Here is an 18,257-nt window from a genome sequence, read left to right on the forward strand (position 1 = left end):
GACGTTTTCGCCGAAGAACAACAATTTGCTGGTCTTTGTTTCGCCGAAAAATTGTCGATCGTGGAAGGCTGTTGTGCGCTTTTTGCAGCGATGTCGCGAAATCGCTGTAAAATCGGCTGACGCGGTTTCTCCCTTGCGAGAGGAGTGACTTCGTGCTATTGACATTCGCTCCTCGTGGTATCGACATCTCGGTACAAGCCAGCCCACGCCGAGAGCACGATTTTGCGTCACTTCCAGAGAGCGAGAGAGAGAGGGTGAATGAGGGTGTGACGAAGAGGATGGGAGAGCGAGGGGTAGAGTAACGAAGACCAGGAATAAATGAAGACAGAAAATCCGCTGGACGAACACGAGCCACGTCGGTATAATTTTCACAAGCGCGAAAATTACCCGAACATGGCCGATAAGTCGTAAATTATGAATGCGCGCGGAGGTGAATTTCGCTCGATCGTCGTTGTAAAACGTGGCTTTGACTCGTCTGCGACTGACGCTATCACCCGTCCACCGAAACTTACGATTGTCCGTCCAACAAATCGAATTTTCTATAGAAATTTATAGAACTGCAATTTGTTATCATAAATTTTAATTCGTATGAAATGTTCCTGGATGGCTTACAATTATATACAAATATATAAGTATTACTATATTTGAAGTCGTTTCAAGTCTAGCTCTGGGTATCCAATTATTGCTCCATAAGTAGTAACCGCAGACTGTCCTCTTCAGCGTCTCCAGAAGTAGTCTTACCAGTACCTAAAAATGACAAACCTCTTATCAATTGCGTACACAAGGTTTCGAAAGGATGCCAAGACGTTATGGGTATTCGGGAGTCCTGCCGGGTTGACGCGCACACCTACAGAGTATGCGTGGCAATGACAGGACTCTGACTGAGTGCTAATAATACGTATAATAGTCTCGCTGGACCAACGCGCGCATGTTCGTGGTTGCACGAATTTAAACTAATAAACGCGTGGAAAAAGTGGAAAGGGAGAGTGGAAGACTTGAATGCACTGTGAAATCAGACGAATAATTATATGAACCTCGCTCATCGTTTCTCTACGTTCAAGCACTTGACACATTGTACCCTATCGAGAAGAGTGTGCGCCTGCTCGATGCAACCGGAGACGTTTAAGTTGAAGGTGTGCGCTAGCGTGGCGACAGATGCACTGCATTTTCCGGAACTCTGATCGATCGATACCGAACGTCGAACAGGTTGCTACGTGAAACGTCGACTCGCAAAGCTACTTTCGTTGGAGGGTTCGTTGATCTCTGGCTTCGAAGATCGCAGGATCGCTTTCAATGATCTACGCGGGCACTTCGAAATCCGAAATTGGCGAAAACGACGAGGACGCGGAGACGGTATATCGCTGTAAAGACGAGAGGAAACGGAGCTGGGGGTGGGCAGGATCGAGGTGGTGAGCAGAGGGTGGCAAGCTATTTCTCAGCTTCAACGGCAGAGGCTTTCTTCGTGGGAATATATCGACGCGTCAGGAGCACACTGGCCCGTTTACAATATCCGCGCAGACCGCGATCGCTGCCTATATTTCGCTCGTCTCGCGCCTCATCGACGCAGAACGTCGATCGCGGCCTTGGATCGTTCCACCCTCTGACAACATCCAAATGGGGATCTTCTACGTTTCCTTGCTTCTTAAAAGATCCTTTCATCACTGTTCCTCGTGTCACTTGAACGAGACACTTCCTACAATTATAAAATAAATCTAGCTGCGAACTAAAAGACGATTTCGTTTCTCTTTAGAGTTCCCATTCGTTATTTCCTGTTTCAACTACTCTGATCGAGAGGCATGCTCCTTGAAAAATTTCAATGAATACCACAAAGGGTGTGATCGTTGCATAGGGTCGTTTCGGATGCTGGGGTGGATGGAAGAATTACCGGTGCAGGTTCGGAGCAAGCAGAGGTTGCGTAGTAGAGGTTGCAAACCACCACCTCTCTTCCTCATCCTCCACCGGCTGGCATCGTTCTTCCCGTTCTCCGACGAGACGTTCAGTCGGCTGGCGACAGCCGTCCGTGCCTCGCGTTTGCTCGTATCGCGTACTCGTACACTCTCGTCCACCAATTTTCCCAATTTTTCCCTCGATCGCGTACTGATCGTCGATCAAAAAAAAAAACTCCTTCGATACGATTGGGTTCGTGGAAAAGTAGGACACTATTGGAAGCTGTTCGCGATGGGAATGCAAGGCGAATGGATCATAAAACGCTTCGTTGCGCTTCTCGAGCGATTGTTTTCCTAGATCCGTGCGTGACGTTTCAATCGAGGATCTGTGCTTAATTCCTGGGATTTTTTTATTGCGGATAACTGATACGCGGAGCATCGCATTAGCAAGAGGTAAGATTCGTGCTGCTATTTCGAATTTTGAATTTTCGTCGAATCGACTGTGCACCTTGCTAATAATTCGCATCATGCGCGGCCACGAAAGAAATGTCACTTCAAAAATCGTACTATGAACCTTCCTGACGTTTCGTTTGAGACATCAGAATATTCTGCATTAATCCCCCACCTACGAGCAACAATTTTAACACACGCTACACCTACATGAAATAAAAAATAAACTTCTTTACTTAGCTGAAGAGACATGGAAAACTTGTTAGTAATTGCGTCCATGAAAAATCGCAGAACAAGGGATTAAATCGATGCGAGAATACTGACATCTGAAACGAAACGCAGGATGACCGGGAAGAGTTGTTACCGAGATAGATAGCAGACACTTCTGCGCGCACGTGTTCCGCTGAGCGGAAGAGAGAGAGAAGCGACGACAGGCAGACAGGCAGCAGCATCCGACACTGCTCGAAGAGACTCGAGTTTTCTTCGAAGGAGTAGGGAGATAAGGACCAAAGTACGAAAACCGTCAGGTGCATCCTTTCGCACGACGTTTGCCAATAATCGGTTCCACGGAAACGTACTGTTTGCCGCGATTAACCACTAACAGGACTCCACGATACTCTGCTTTTCCTCCTCTCACGCTATCGCCTTCTGTCACCGTTTTAATCGGCCTCCCGCTCGTCGATTCCCACCCTCCAGGAAACGCGATATTCGGCTCGTAGAATTTCGCGAAATACAATGATCGCGGAACGATTAAGAAAAATGGCGCGAACGTGTTTTCGATATCCCGAAAGAAAAGTAGCGCGTCTAATTTTCTACGTTCGCAGAATGGTTTGGCGGGTCCGTTTACATCGCACGGGATACCCAAATATTAGTTCGCCAGCTACTGGCGCAAATATTGGCTCGTGGCGCTCTAAAAACCTTCGGAGACTCTGGAAGTGTGAGAAAACAGCAGGTGGTACCAGACGAAGATGAAATAACACTTTTCTACGAATTCCCTGTCCTTCCTTCGAGTTTTTGCCAAGGGCAGCGATTTTTGAACCTAGTCGAAATCAAGAGTTCATTAAGTTACACTAATTAGCAGCACTCTCCTACACCTTGCAGCATTTCCGATTAAGTTCAATAACGAACCCTATCAGCAACTAATTGGATCTCGTTAGAATCGGCATCCGCTGAGAGGTTGAAAAGAGTATGATCAATATCTAGATCGAAGGATGCAGGGGAGAATTCGCATTCGGATGCTGGCAATCGAGAATCTTGTTAATCGAGGTGCGAGGGGCGAGTTACGAGGTTGTTGAGGTACGGTCGGGGGTGGTTCGTTCATGGGTCTCGAAGGCAAAGTGGCCGTTAATGCATGCTAGGTCCTGACCCGATATACGAAAACGTGCTCGTGTCCTAAGCGCAGAGTTGATCGCGTGTGCGTGCATACGTAGTGGCGCGAGCAAGACACGCGCCATCGTTGGCCTGCTGTACCCACGTATTATATCGATTAACTGTTGGCAACAGAAGAGAGGCAGAGGAAAGCTTGTTGGAGGGTGGTATGGCTTTGGCTTTCCTATATTATTAATCTTTCTCTCTCTTCCTTTTCTGATTTCACTTCGTCTTCGCCTCGGTCTTCCCCGTTTCCCTCTTGCTCCCGCTGGAAACTAAGCGTTTCCTCAGCCTAGTCCGCGCACTGTCTGCTCGAGCTGTCATATGCGCGTCCGACGAGACAGTCAGGTGTTGCGAGCAGCTTCCGCGTTACAGAGGGAACCAAACGTCTTCCTGTTTCGACCGTGATCGCATTTCACAAAGCTGTTCGCTTAACGAAATCTGCTTCCTCTCAAAGGACCTGCCACGCTCGATTTCCAAATCAATTGCACGCGTGCCGAAAAAGATTCTTCATAAAGAGAAGTTTAGAAGGTGCAGCATAAATGGGAGGCAACGTACGAGGCGCGAATGGGTCGTGGTTTTGTTTAGGTATCGGTCGCGTGCACCCCTGTGCCTAGGCGTTTAACGGCACTTCAGCTAACGGCGTGTCCAACAATTTTCACTGACACTGACGAACCAGATGCACCGTGAGCACACCTGCGTACGCTGTTCGATATCTCTGGTTAATTGGACTCAATCGATTCTCTCCTGTGCACCTGATAAACGAATGCTTTCCTTTAAAATTCTCTGACGATAGGCTGTAGGACTCGGAAATGACAACCAGGAGACCAGAATAATTCGGCATTGAACGCCTCGACACGTGCAGAGGGAAACGTGAAATCACGCGCCCGATAACGCGCAGATTATATTTGACCCATCGAATTTTCCCGTCACGTGAACCGTTCTAATGAACCCTCGAATCCCCTGCCGCCCTTTTCTTTCGATTTGAATCTCGCAATGCTTCTCCCAGAGGAATTCAACCGAATATCGATCTGTCACTGTTTGCCAAAGCAACGTAATTCCTCCCACACCTTTTTGCCGGAGCGCCGCAACTTTTCCGCTGTTTTTTTCCTGTTGCGGTTCGTTGTAAAATTGGCTACGTGGCTACGCATGACGAGCAAAATGTCAAATGCTGGTCTGAGCGCGGCGTGTCTGCTCGTGACATCTTCGTAATGAAACCAGGTTAAATCTTCGCAACTGGTTGCTTTGGTGTCGTTATTCGCGTAACTGGTAGACGTTTTCGCGGAAACGTCTGCCCAATCTGTCGGCGCACACCTTTAGCCATTCTACTGACGTCATTTATTAGATAACAATTTCGAACCGAAGAATAATGCGTGCTCGATCAAAGGGGATTGTTCTTCGAGATCGTATTATATTCTCGATATTACGAGCTAGCCACATTGTTAGTGGTCTCCTCATTATATTGCGAGAAAGAGGGTCTGAAAGGGGTGAGAGGTCGGGAGAGAAAGAGAGAGAAGGGATGCGCATCATCAAAGGCTGGTGCGAGGAAGGAGACACACGGTGGCTGTGCGTGACATTTTTGTAATGAAAGCAAGCTAAACGTACGTCGTGCTCTCGCTAGTCTGACTAGTACGGTAGACATCTGGTCTGGTTGGCCTGCCTGGCTGCCTCTCGCCTGGCCGTTCTAATATTGGAAATTGCGTCTCCACCCGCGCGACCTCCTCACCAACAGGCACCGTACCATGTGCAGAACATATGTATAAACATAAGCTTAGTCTGCCACGATGGTGAAACCGTTTCCTTCAAAACGTGCCCGCGATCGATCCATACGTACTCCACGTCTTTTTGTCCCAGAGGGCTTCATTTCCTCCTCCCTTTTTGCCGCTCTTTAACCTCCCTCGATCGCTGACTACAGGTTCTAAACAGTTCCCGTTCCCGTTCCCGTTCCCGTTCCCTCTTCCCTGTCCGCTGCTTCCTGGTTCCCCTACGAGCGACGATCTCTCGGAAGACCCACTCAATTTTGACCGTGATCACGAGTCCTTGCGTTTCATCGGCAAAGAATCTCGCGTACGTGAGGTCGCGTTTATACCCGTGTGCGCAACACAGCTGCGCGCAATTATCAGCGAGAGAGCCGTGGATTTTCTGTCATGGCACGTATATCGTTTTCTAACAATTCCGTTCTTGTTTGCTTAACTAAGCGTCTTAACGAATTGCCGCAGACGCGCGCGGCTGCCACCCTCTGCGCCCTCCCTTCAACAAGCAATGCCCGAAGAGTTCCCCTCGTTCTCTAAATTATGATCGATTCCGCGAACACACCGTGATTGTCGGCTCGAGAGAAACGAATGTAACGCTATCGAAATTGCTGATTGACAGAGTAGGTAGACTCCGATACACGCGCGCAACACGCGCGCAACACGCGCGACCAGACATCTGTAACAACAGAAGAAGATGGACCATGACAGCGATTAAAATTATTATAGTCATCTGTTATAATAAAAGCCGACGGTCCGTGCACGCGAATTGTCCCACGAGACCGGTAACTGTGTCGCGTCCAATGTAAAACGCGTGTAAGTGTGACGCTTTTATCGTTTCACGCGAACACCCCCGGCGGAAATTGATTGATAGACGATCGCGGAAGAGCGACCGCGTTTTATCTTTTTTTCACGCGAATGGAATCGAAAAAGGAAAGAGGTTTCTAACTGCAATTCGACTCGCAGAGGTAATGGCCGTGCTACGTTATAATTGTTCTGGACGTAAAACGATACGAGCGATTCGTAAAGCGGCACCCAATTCGTTGCTGTTAACGAAAATTAATTCGGATAATTACTTTTCTTCGACGTCTCGAAAGTACGACGGACGCTAAAACGCGAACCGATTGTCGCCGAGTTAATTTAAATGAAATTATTCGCCGTAAAAGTTCGCTGCTGCAGGCGATTGGCGAACCTGTGTTTGTCAGTCGATCGTCGAGTCGCCTGCCGGCGTTATACGCGGACGAAAATAATAAATAGCGTTCTTAGAGTTTTCACGGTGAAAGGATTTGGGGCGTGCGCACGTTTATCGGGACGTTAAAATACGACAGCATTTGGCGATGCAATTTTGCAGTAAAAATTATGGCGAGTCGTCCAGAAGGCCGTTTCTTGGACGAAACGAAGGGCTCGTTTGCATTTCACGTTAATAACGAGACCATGTGGCACCGAAGGCGGCCTGCTGCCAGGGCTGCGCGTCAATAAAATAAAATTCTGCCAGCAGGAGCTGCGCGCCACGTGGATCTCTCTAAGATTACTTCCCGCTTTCGTTCCATTTAATTCTCTTTCTCGTAATCTCGCCCGTATCGCTTTTCACCCCGAATATTGGCTGCTTTTCAATGTTTTCCCATCGAAATCGAACAGAAACGAAATCTTATCGAATTGAAAATTCATTTGGAACATCGAAACACGCTTGCTGCATTCTACCAGCAAAATTTCGAGCCATCTTGACAGGCTACTCGTTTCCCTTCCGCGAGATGACTGATACCACGATTACCTTCAACACCCGCCGACATTTATTTGTTGCAGAACGACCAACGATTGGAATTGGTGCGAAAACGTCCAGTTATTTGGGTATTCAGAGTGAGTGGTCGAACCGCGATGGATCCTCGTTGGTTTGTAAAACTGCCTCTCGGTCGTTCCATTAAAATCAGTCATCGGTATGCGCGACGGGGTACTCGTCGTCGAGCACGTAGACGAAATATGCGACCGCGGCAATCGCGGAACAGAATCGATCAAATATAAATCGTGGTCGCGCGGTGACGCTCGCGCACACGTCTTCGTTGTTCCTCGTTTTTCTTGCTTCAAACTTAAAACTGATTGTCTTAAAAAAAAATCTAACGCTAGAGTACTTACAGAAACGCGAGACGTCTATAACAGATACGATCTCGTAAGACAGTGACGAATGAATGAATGAAATGTTGAACAGGCAAGAAGTTGATGGACGAACATGAAAGTGGAGGGTGGAGTAGCGACCACGACGATTCTGCACAAGGTCAAGGTGAAGGAAGAGGCGAAGGAATGCTGCGGTTATCAGCAGTCGTCGCCGACGTCGTCAACGTCGACGGGAACCGCGACTATCCCGACGATGACTGCTACGAGCACGAACATACCGACTACTGTCAGCAATAGCAATAGCAACGCCGTCCCAAGTATAGCCGCTACTCCGACGACGACCACCGTGCCGAATACTTCCCCCGCAACCGCCGCTGCACTCCAGCCCTCCGCTATTATCTGCCATCCGTCGGCGCCAGCCTCTTCCGTCACCGCCAACGCCGAGCCCTTTCCCGTGGATCTTGATCTCAAGGCCAAGGCCAAGGGTGCGTTGCTTCTTTTCTCTTACAGACCCTTCTATCCCCATTTCTTAACTAATTCTATCAAACATTGCACAGTACTTCCTCGATTCTTGGTTTCTGAAAAATTCGTGACTCCCTGTCATCCTCTAGCTTCTGATGCACAGCCAAAGATCGGCGAAGTACTGTGGCGCATAGATTCTTGTAGCTGTTCCTTTCTGGGCGATGCTTGAAAGACAAGCCCCCTGAAAAAGGAGAAGCGGCAAGAGAAGTTGATCGCGTTTCGGGTGTCGGTGAGCGTTCGGCTTAGCTGTGGGTACGTCGTGCATTAGTTTGGAATATTGCATGGGGGTACCCGTATACCCAGTCCGCGGGTATGCTCTCGTCCGAATCGTACATTTAGCCGAACTGGTTATCTAGACGGGCTGGAGCCCGCAGCTACCTTGGAAATGGCTGAGGAAAAAAGCCCGCCTCTCTCCCGTCAAAGCCCCGTCACCGTTCGTGTCCGAACTCCATCGTTTCCCGCCTTCGTCGACGATCGATCGGTTCGCAGCTCACGCGAACGCATCCTTCCAGAGAAAACGTTCCACGGAATTCCGCGAAAATACCCTCTTTCCTAATATCGATCTGTCCATAATAACTCGCGCGTTCCGAGCGAGCCACATCGGGGGCGAAATTCGACCAAGAATCGTAAAAAATTTACGCGAGCCTGCCGGTCTGGCCAGCCAAATTTCAGCTCGAAGCGCGACAAGAGGTCAGCGTGGACAGATGGCCAGGCCATCACGGACACGCGCGCGTTTCTTTGGAAATCCCTTGTAAGTCTGCTTACCGCGGTCGCGTTGCGTTTATTCCATCCTCGAATCTACGACCTCACCCGCAGTGAACTCGGTCGAGTAGAAGGGAGACGGAAGCCAGAGGCGGAAGGGAAGGTGGAGAAGGGGAGCGAGAAGGAGAAGGGTAGCGAGAAGCACGTGTGCAGGAGCGACGAAATGCGATCGCAGAACGCTCCATCCATGGGGGATGGCGAAACTCCTGCGAGCAGTCAGTCAAGCTGGTTGGTTGGTCTCGGTGTGTTGGTTAGGTCGGTTCGCGCACTGGCTGACTGCCTGGACCAGACGCGATAAGGCACGTCCAACACTTCCACCGGGATTCTGCTCGAGGCTGATATCATATCCGGTACACCGTCGGCATCCCCGACGTTGCCGTTCGAGGTATTTTGCGATAGTCGCCCGTACCACGCTCGCTAGTTCGCCCGCTCGCTCGCACCTTCACCTCTGGATATGCTTACGACGTAGAACGAGAATGAGAACGAGAATGAGAACGAGAATGAGAACGAGAATGAGAACGAGAATGAGAACGAGATTCTACACGGCACATCCGTCCTTCTTTCCGACCACCAGAACCGCCTTCAATTTGCCCGCGCCCGAGTTTTAAACGCCCCGATCCTTTCAAAGGTGGGACCTCAGCTTCGGGGGAACTTTATTAGGATTCGCGACTGCAATTCCGAGAAATGGGTCTTACGTTAGACCAGCGGGATATTAAAATCTCCTCCCCCTCTGTAAATCCGATTGGACTCGAGCGCTCTTACCTTCCCAGCTCGGATTCATATCGCGCCGAAAAAATGTATATTCAACTATTTCCGGAATGAATCTCGCGCACTTTTCTCGGAACGTTTCGCTGACTTTAATTTTCTCTCGCCTTTATTTCGTTCGCGCGTTTCGAGTATCGATCGATTCGCCTTTCTCGCCGCCGCGCCGTAAAGAATGTCGCGAAAAAAGGGACGATCTTCTTTTCTTTCGAGAAGAAAAGAGAAACGAAGAATAGGAAAGCAGAGGGATAAGAAGCGAAGAGCGATCGGAAAATGGACCGAAAGAGATAGAAGAAAATAGAGCGGAAGAGGGGGGCACCGAGAGAAGAGAAAGGAAAGGAAGGAAAGGAAGGGAGGAAGAGATGGCTGGGAAGGGATTGCGATCAAAGCCATCTGTTGCATTGTCCCGGCAATTAGGAGGCGACAGCTGAGTCCCAGCGTACTTACTTCCACCCAGGGACTCTCAGCCGAGTGGAGCACGTGCGCTTTATCGATCTCTCTTCGTGCTCGTGAAACGTCGTCTACGAAGACAACCAGCCGCTTCTACGCTGTTCTGCGTGTGCTCCAGGTGCGCGTCAAAGCTGCCTTGCGAGCCCTACGATTCACGAACCACTGCCGCCCGACATTCGAAATGGATTGCGCCCAACTAACCGAGCTTCTCTAACAAATATTTTCACCGTACAGTTTATGGCCAGCGCTGCCCGCGATAAAGATAATCAATTCCCGAAGTACCATATGCGACGGTACAGGTCACCGTTCTTAATTTCCTCGCAAAAACTGGGAGACTCTTGGGAGACCCTTCCTTAGGTAGAATTATATTGCAAGCTTGATTCGCGATCGAAGCGCTCGCACGAGATGTAAGGTGTGTTTAAGGTAGTTTAGTTCGCCGAGAGTTCAGGTACAGGTAATTACCTCTTGGCTACCGGCGTCAGGTGGCAGTGACACGGTAGCGCCGACCTCCTCTCGCCTGTCCGTCCCCCCTCTTTCTATCCCTCTGCTTACCTATGTTACAAATTTAAATGCAGTCGACGTGAAAATTCCGCCCTAGGATACGTCTGACAAACCAACCAACTTCTACTAGATTATTATTCGAGAAAAAACCCCTCCTCTAAAGTAGTATATTCTCGTTACATTTGAAGGGGATGATTAGATAGATTTCTTATACGGCCATAAGGTAGCAGTACCTTTATGGAATGCCATTAACTGGTCGATTACGCGCCGCGCGCGGCCGCGAGTCCAGGTGTTCCGTTCGTAAAGATAGCCGCGCTTTAACCATGCCCTTAATCGTCGAGCCTCTCCTGGACCACAGAGTCTAGCTGTCGAGATAGAATCGAGCGAAAGGGGCTCAGAGGAGGCGAGTGAAACGAACCGACGCGCGACGTTCGTCCGTCAGAGGTACGCAAAGGTAGAAATTGCGCGGGGAGCGCGATGAAAGCAGGAAATGAAAGGAAACGTCTGGAATCGCGTTCGGTCGGTCGGCGAGGCTTGGCCAAGCTGGCTGTCAGTCGGCACCTCGCGACACGGGGACAGCTCTGCCGTGTAACGTTTCGTTATCGGCATACATATTCTATGACGGCGTTTTGCCACGCATGCCACGGGGCCGGAGGCATTCCGCGAGATAACGCGCGGAACATAGAATGGGAACAAGACAAGGTGGATGACACGGCCCGTAATTGCATGTTATCCGCTGCACCCACGCACAGAGTACACGGTTGACGCGCATCTGTGTTCCCTGCGCCGGTGTGCGTGGCTATCAGCGTGTTTGTAAACGAGTGGCCGATTCGCCTGCCCGTTTCACGTAACTCGTGGTTGACGGCTCCCCGGATGTGCCGAGCACAAAGAACGTTTGCGGCGACGTTGTCCCTTTATGCTGAACGCTCTTTCGACTTCACCAAGATAAATCCCATTTTTTGTTTCGATATTTTCCACTCCTGTTCCTCCTATTTCACCGCGAAGAGACGCGATTTCGGTGAAAACTATCCCCTAGGCATGTTAATTGAAAGCAAAGGCAAAGAAACGATCGTGTTGCAGTGGGCTCCGCGACGAGAGAAAAGGCGACGAGGGAGGAGAGCCAGGCGGAGGTGCACTCCCCGTCCTCCCACCATCAAAGAGTCTCGGCCACGGCACCGAGCGGTCAACAAAAGCAGAGCAATGGTCCACGAGCCGAGCACAAAGGGGCGACCGGTTGCTCGGGGTCTTCTGACAACGACAGTCCCTTGCCCTCGCACCCCCTAAAGCCTGAATTCGAGGATGGTGGCGGAGGCGGCAGTAGCAGCAGTGGACCTCCTGCCAACTGCAGAACGGAAGAGCAGAACGATGTACCTGCAGTGTCGAATGGCACTACCGGTACCAGATGCATCGCCGGTGTTTTCGCTGGTCACGGCATGTTCAAGAGACTGCTTGGCACTCTCGTGCAATTCGCCACAGATATCTCACCGGATACTGGGGACACCGTGAGGACTCTGGTGTTAGCGCTTTTGGTAAATTCGATGTCTTTTTTCAAAGCCAATTGATACGGTAGGAATGATAAATACCGCGCGGGAAATGTATAGTAGAACGTAAAGTGCATCCACTGCAATCTCCCAAATACGTGAACGATGCATTTTTCGATGGGAAAGAAAGGGATAAAAATTCCCCTAAACTCGAACGCTTTTGACGCGTAGCGAATACCGTGGATTGTTAAAGCGGTCGGAAATATTCAAAGTACGTACAGGATGCATAATGTTACCGTGTGCACCGTGGCTGCATGCGTCGCGGAAACGTGACATCTGGCAGCCGTGCTTAACTGTAAAACGATCGTGGCACGTGACAAACGTGAAATCGTGCTTGCGCGCGTCTATTCTTCGGGAGAAACAAAACCTCCGAGGTTGAGATAACTTTTCGTCCGTTATATGAGACAGGTGGGGAAGAGGAGCGCGTTGATCGAACAGAACTCTCCTGTTTCTCGTTGCAGAGCGGCAGCATGACTGCAGAGGAGTTCCATTCGGCGCTACAAGAGGCTACTAACTACCGACTAAGAGGCTTCGTGTTACCATACCTGAAGCACACCTTGCCATCCTTGCAGAGGGACCTGAGCAATGCCGCCAGAGCGAGTAACCAGGTGAGTTGAGTATTCGATTGGCTCGTTCCGCCTCTGCGGGGCACATCTGCAACAAAAAGCGATTGGTCTTGTCAGTGAAGCAAGTATCGATTAAATGATAAAGATGACGGAAAGGATGGTAGGGTCTGCGGCAAAGGATGCAACAAGAATAATGGCTGACCTAGATGAGACTGACCCAACACGACTATCTATGAACGTTTATTCCTTAGCCCTGGGTCGATGTAGATTACAGTTATATCACGCACACGTTCGTCAAACTTTGCACAAGGAAGGAGGAGGTGAGGAAACACGTCCAGGAGTAGCGAGTAAAATCAACAGAGGCTCGGCTGACCGGCTGCTGGTCTGTTTTAATTTCCCAGGCTACTTCGCGTTCGTGGGTGGGAGCATGCCAGCCTGTTTCATGCCAAGATAGATGAACGGATCGAATGTAAAAGTGAACTTGAAAAGCTTCCGCTAAGAGAAACCTCGCTCGTTACCACGGCGACAACTTTCCTTCTTTTATTCCTATCTCAGATTCTGCGCTTTTCACGCGTTTCCTGCTGCTAAGCACGGAGCGTTCGCGCTGCGTTTTCGCAACAAGACCAGAGAAAGAACCATCGGATTACTGCCAAGTAGACGCACTGGATACTTTCGGTGTTTGTCCAAACGTAATCCATTATGCGCGAAGCGATTAAAGAAAAGCTTAAGGTCCCATACGCAAAATATATTGCGGGATTTTGCTTTCCGGATTGCTCCTCTGCACACCACTGTCTACCCGTTAAACCTACAAACATTGAATGTAATCCCCTAGGCACAAACAGTCGCGTGGATATTGGCTTACTCACTGCGAGCGATAGCTGCTCCCGTTCATCATTTTCGCTGTCGCATTTGGGAAGCTCTTTAGTAGCAGAAGTACTGCAAAAGATTTTCGCAACCCGATAACGATATAGGATTTCATTTTCTTCGTTAAAAAAAAAATTATCTAATTAATTTTTTGGCAAACATCACTATGCAATTCGTTTTGTCGTCCCTCGAGAGGAGAGGCATTGGTAATCTCTCCAGGAAATAATAAAGTTTGACTCGTGGAATTAATAGAAGTCTTCCGGCCACGCCAGTGCTTCCAGCTGTTGCCTGTCTCGAAAGAGAGCGAAAAGAAAAAAGAGATGAAGGGAACGGGGAACGAAGAGGAAGAGAGGTAGATGAAGCAGGAACGAGTCGCGTGGTAACGAATTGCAAATTAATAGCAATGATTTACATTTCTCGAGGCAGCTCGCAGCGAAAGATCGAGAGACCAGAGGCGATACCGAATTCCTTTGCACAGGGACGTCCTTTCAGCTTCGTTCAAGCACTCACGAGAAGCGTGGTATTTAGGGTGCGACGTAGAGAGACCACCCAGAGATGCAAAGACGCGTTGGTACGTGTGAAACCGTCGATCGATAATCGTTAATTGAGAAACGCGAACGCGAGAAAGCATTGGAATGGCAACGGGGGTGGAAAAGAGACGGGATAGGGTTCCAATATTGAGTTAGAAGCGATAAATCCCACCCTGCCAAGCAGACTTCGGTACCGAGGGTACGAGTTGCAAAGTTTGGACGAAAGGTGCCGGCCGTAAAGAAGCCGACGGACGAATATTAAAAATCGAAACTGATTGGAAGCAGTCCAGTGCTGACCCTGGCTGTTAAGCCCAAGGAATCTATATTGCTTTCCTGACACTTTGAGAAAACGATCTGACGCTCGCAAGTGTTTTCTTTCTTCGCCAGCGAAGCCTACAACCATTTTTAGCCATTATCAAAGTTTTATTCTGTCGACAGAGCTGCGCGCAATTCTTGCGATCGAACGAGGCAGCGGTTCTCGAAGCTGTCGGTCTGGTAGCCGCAGGGGAGCCGGTCGAGATCTTCGGGGAACAGGCTGGTAACGGGCTAGGAAGTGGAAACGGCGGCAATCAGTGCTCTGCTCATTACGGCGTGCGGTCCAATTCTAATCCCGGTGTTGGTACTATTCAGCACACGAACAACGCCACGGGCGGTCTGCACCATTATTCCAGTACCGCACTGCACGCACCGAAACGTCGTGCTTCCGACACCCCGTGAGTGAATGCGCATTGCTATTTAATCACTTTTTCTACACACCTCAATTTCTCTCGTCGATGGTGGCAAGATTTTATAGCGTAGGCTTAAACCGGGGCAAAACCGCGCGGAATCTTTGTATGTCTATAACTCACAGAACAACGAACCCCACGCACCTGCGGGTACACGCGTGTCTAGTATATTTGCCAAGCCGCAAACGCGTTGTTTCCGAAAAATCTTGGCCACGGGCCTACATTTCTCGCCGATATTTCTCGCGATTTAGCACCGAGAATTGGTCAGTGTTAAAACGACGCGGTCATCGAACGAGTTGTTCTACTTGTGTAGAGAGGACAAATTGAATATTTAAAATAGAGCTCGACCTAATTTTCAGTCGAACACGAGGGCTGGAAAATCGGAGAGAAAATGATATTTCCGGTCAAAATATGATATGCGCGTGTACGCGGAAAGGAAAGGGGTGCCGAAGCGAACTCGAAGGCGACAAAACGCGAGGCGAGCGCTGGCAATGCCAGCCTGGCCTCCTCTCGATATGTCTGCCGGTGACGTTTCCATATATCATCGGGGTACCACCTTTCTCGAACACCCCCGGACCGTCCTTCCCCCGAGACCCCTCTATTCTCTACCCTTCGACTACCGGCAAACTTGCCTCGAGTGCCTATCGGCATCCTGCTAATACGCTCCGACGCTCCTAGCTGTTTGCGAAACTGCGTCAGAGCATGTATGTCCAACCAAATTACAAAATCACCCTTCCATTCCCTTTCACCTTCTTTCTCTCCCTCCTTCCTATTCGATTAATTCAAACCTGAAGGTTATCGCGAGCCAAAGCCATAGGAATGAGAAGCTCTGTACTCAATTACGCTGTACCTCACTTGTAACGATATTTGCAAAAATAAAAAATTCCTTACGTACAAATATTACAGGTATTACGAAAATGGCACCCTCCTAGATGATGTACCCGCATATGGCAAGAGATTAACTCCTTGGAATCACCACCACTCGCAACAGCAGCAACCATCTTCGGAGAATTCCTCTTATTGCTGGTATCATCCGCTTCATTCGTCGAGCGGATCGATGCAGGGTCACGGACACCGTCACGGTCATGGACCAAGTCCAGTACCACCTAGTCTTGTGCAAATTAACCAGATAAATGCATTCTCGGGGTCGCACCATTTGACCCAGCAGCATCCGCAGCAGCAACAACAGCTGAGTCACGTTCAGACGGCGAATGGAAGTCTCGACGACGAATGGAAGAATATTCACGTGATGTTAAATTGCATCCTGGGCATGGTTGAAAAGACGAAGAGGGCTTTAGCAATTCTGCAGACGCGTGGTTGCTCCAGCCCAGCCATGGCTCCTCCGTTAGCAGCTTCTACGACAGCTGGGACGCAGAATGGTAGCGGAAATAACTCTGCTACCGCTAATAATCCATCTTCGACGAATGGTTCCCAAGTGGAGTCCTCGACGGGAGACCGGGAAGGTAGTTTGAAACGATTATCTGGTGAGATCGTTGCTCAGACTATCAGGGCGACGGAGGACAAGGTTGCAGAAGTGAAGAGGAAAGCTGGTTAGTTGCTGCTTTGACATCTTTCAATCTTTCTCGAGATCTCAGCTTGACATACCATTTCTTTGTATTTTTTACAGAAGAGGCTGTGCTGGAAGTGAAGAGGGTTGCAGTGGCCGAAGTCCAGAGGGCCGTGGCAGTAGCAGTGGCTGAGTCCAGAGCAAATGAACGTCTTCGGGTTCATCGACTGCTCGATCTTCCACTATCTCAAAGAAATCACGGCGCTCTTCGTCAAGGACCGTTCCTTCGTCTTCACGGCAATTCTAGTGCACTAGATAATAACGCAAGGACTGTTCCAACGCCTACCACGACTTCCAATTCCGTACCATCGACTACCGAGGAAGAGAAAGATTCGCACTTGCAAACTATCTCCGGATCTGTAAGTATTTCATCCCCATTTCTTCTTATATCCTTCTAAATGCTATAATACGCTTTCAGAGCTGTTGGAACTGTGGTAGACCAGCTTTGGAAACGTGTGGTGGTTGCGGAATAGCGCGATACTGTGGTTCCTTCTGTCAGCATCGTGACTGGGAAGCTGGCGGCCACCATGCAACTTGTAATAATCCTCCACAGCGGGAACGCAGAAGATCTTCATCTCGAAGCCCTCCAGGAATCGCTAGCGGAAGTCTCTCCACGAGTGTCGGAGATGTGGACGTCACCGCCTCGATAGCAGCCAGTTCTGCGTCCAAGGCAAAGTGACGTTACGATGCGAAGTATAATCTTGTTCGTCGATTTGCTAGACCAACCCAATACGATTCACATTAACTACTCGCATTGTCTACGTTCTCTCGTTTATTAAGTCATACATCTTCTGCGAATCTTCTTGCACTCCAATTTTACCAACGATTTCCTCGAAATTCTATCTATCATGTTTCTTCGATCAAAAACTTTAATCAGAAGTGAAAATTCGATTTTTTAATGTTTTTATATTCCCTTCGAAACAAAACTCAATCTTTCGATCATTGGATATAACGTTTCATAGAAGTTAACGAGGATTTCGTTCAGTTTTTACCTTCTGTGATCGCTGTATTACCGTTCAGTGAATTTCTTCTGTAGAATAGCATACGGTGTACGTCGTAATGGCCCTTTTTTCTTAATAAAAAATAGATATGGTGATACGTGTATAAATGTGCACTTTTCTAAGTATTTCAAATTATAAAGGGTTGAAGTAAGCAATAATCGTAGCACTACAAATCGTTCAGTACGAGAATAACACTGATTATTGATATTGTTTCTTTTTATATAAGATCTAAAAAAGAAAAAGAAAAATTGATATAATATCACGATAAAAAGCAGGTGATTTCCTAATCACAATTAATATCACGACTACCTAACATTAAAAAAAATAATGGTTAATAATTCTATGCCCTCTCTATCTCTGTAAAAATACCATATGAAAATATTCTCTTCCTAGACCTTTAAAACAAGATGTTCAAACTTTTTGCAAAGACCAAAGAAACAATATCATTGTCTAATTTTTTTTATGAAAATAATTTTAAATATTTACAACTCATACAAGCTACTAGAATCATCTTAAAAACCTATAATTTATCTTGTTATTCTCGGGAATATTTTTCTTCGCTACAGAACGATATTCGGAATAAAGCATTACACTAAGGTTTTAGACCTTCTCCTAGTCAATTGATAAATTCAACGATCGCAACGAGTAATGTAACGAAAGCCATTAAAAGTTTTTACTTTGTATGTTGAAATATATTCCAATGTATACACTTAAGTCTAGTCATCGTCGGGAAGTGAAAAAAAATGATCAGTCATACGCATTAGACCACTTTGCTCAAATCTAGATTACGAATCATTGTATGTTTTCCTAGCTACGTTATGTTGCAGGGATGTATGATGAATTCTATAGATTGTATTTATGAATTTACGAAATACATAATTATTCTATGTCATAATGCTTAG

The 18,257-nt window shown here is 48.3% G+C and overlaps 1 protein-coding gene and 1 long non-coding RNA gene across 4 annotated transcripts; one reads left to right on the forward strand and one right to left on the reverse strand.

Moving 5' to 3' along the window:
• Positions 1-569: 569 nt before the first annotated feature.
• LOC143182121 (uncharacterized) lies at positions 570-8,048 on the reverse strand. 2 transcript variants are annotated; one of them, XR_013002396.1, is made up of 2 exons: positions 1,035-1,190; positions 570-747 (listed from the first exon to the last, which is right to left on the reverse strand). It is a non-coding gene; the product is annotated as an uncharacterized LOC143182121 (long non-coding RNA). The 2 variants fall into 2 exon arrangements; XR_013002397.1 differs by lacking the exon at positions 1,035-1,190 and adding an exon at positions 7,843-8,048 and having other exon boundaries at positions 614-747.
• On the forward strand, positions 2,016-18,251 carry Nvy (CBFA2/RUNX1 partner transcriptional co-repressor nervy). Of its 2 annotated transcripts, XM_076382889.1 has the most exons (9): positions 2,016-2,339; positions 7,259-7,344; positions 7,659-8,049; positions 11,642-12,090; positions 12,564-12,710; positions 14,501-14,775; positions 15,694-16,337; positions 16,415-16,713; positions 16,773-18,251. In XM_076382889.1, the coding sequence occupies exons 3-9, from the start codon at positions 7,680-7,682 to the stop codon at positions 17,031-17,033; spliced, it is 2,445 nt and encodes an 814-aa protein (XP_076239004.1). In that variant the 5' UTR covers positions 2,016-2,339; positions 7,259-7,344; positions 7,659-7,679; the 3' UTR covers positions 17,034-18,251. The 2 variants fall into 2 exon arrangements, with proteins under 2 accessions (XP_076239004.1, XP_076239005.1); XM_076382890.1 differs by lacking the exon at positions 7,259-7,344.
• Positions 18,252-18,257: the final 6 nt, after the last annotated feature.

The sequence above is a fragment of the Calliopsis andreniformis genome, chromosome 8 (genome assembly GCF_051401765.1).
Source record: "Calliopsis andreniformis isolate RMS-2024a chromosome 8, iyCalAndr_principal, whole genome shotgun sequence".
Lineage (NCBI taxonomy): Eukaryota > Metazoa > Arthropoda > Insecta > Hymenoptera > Andrenidae > Calliopsis > Calliopsis andreniformis.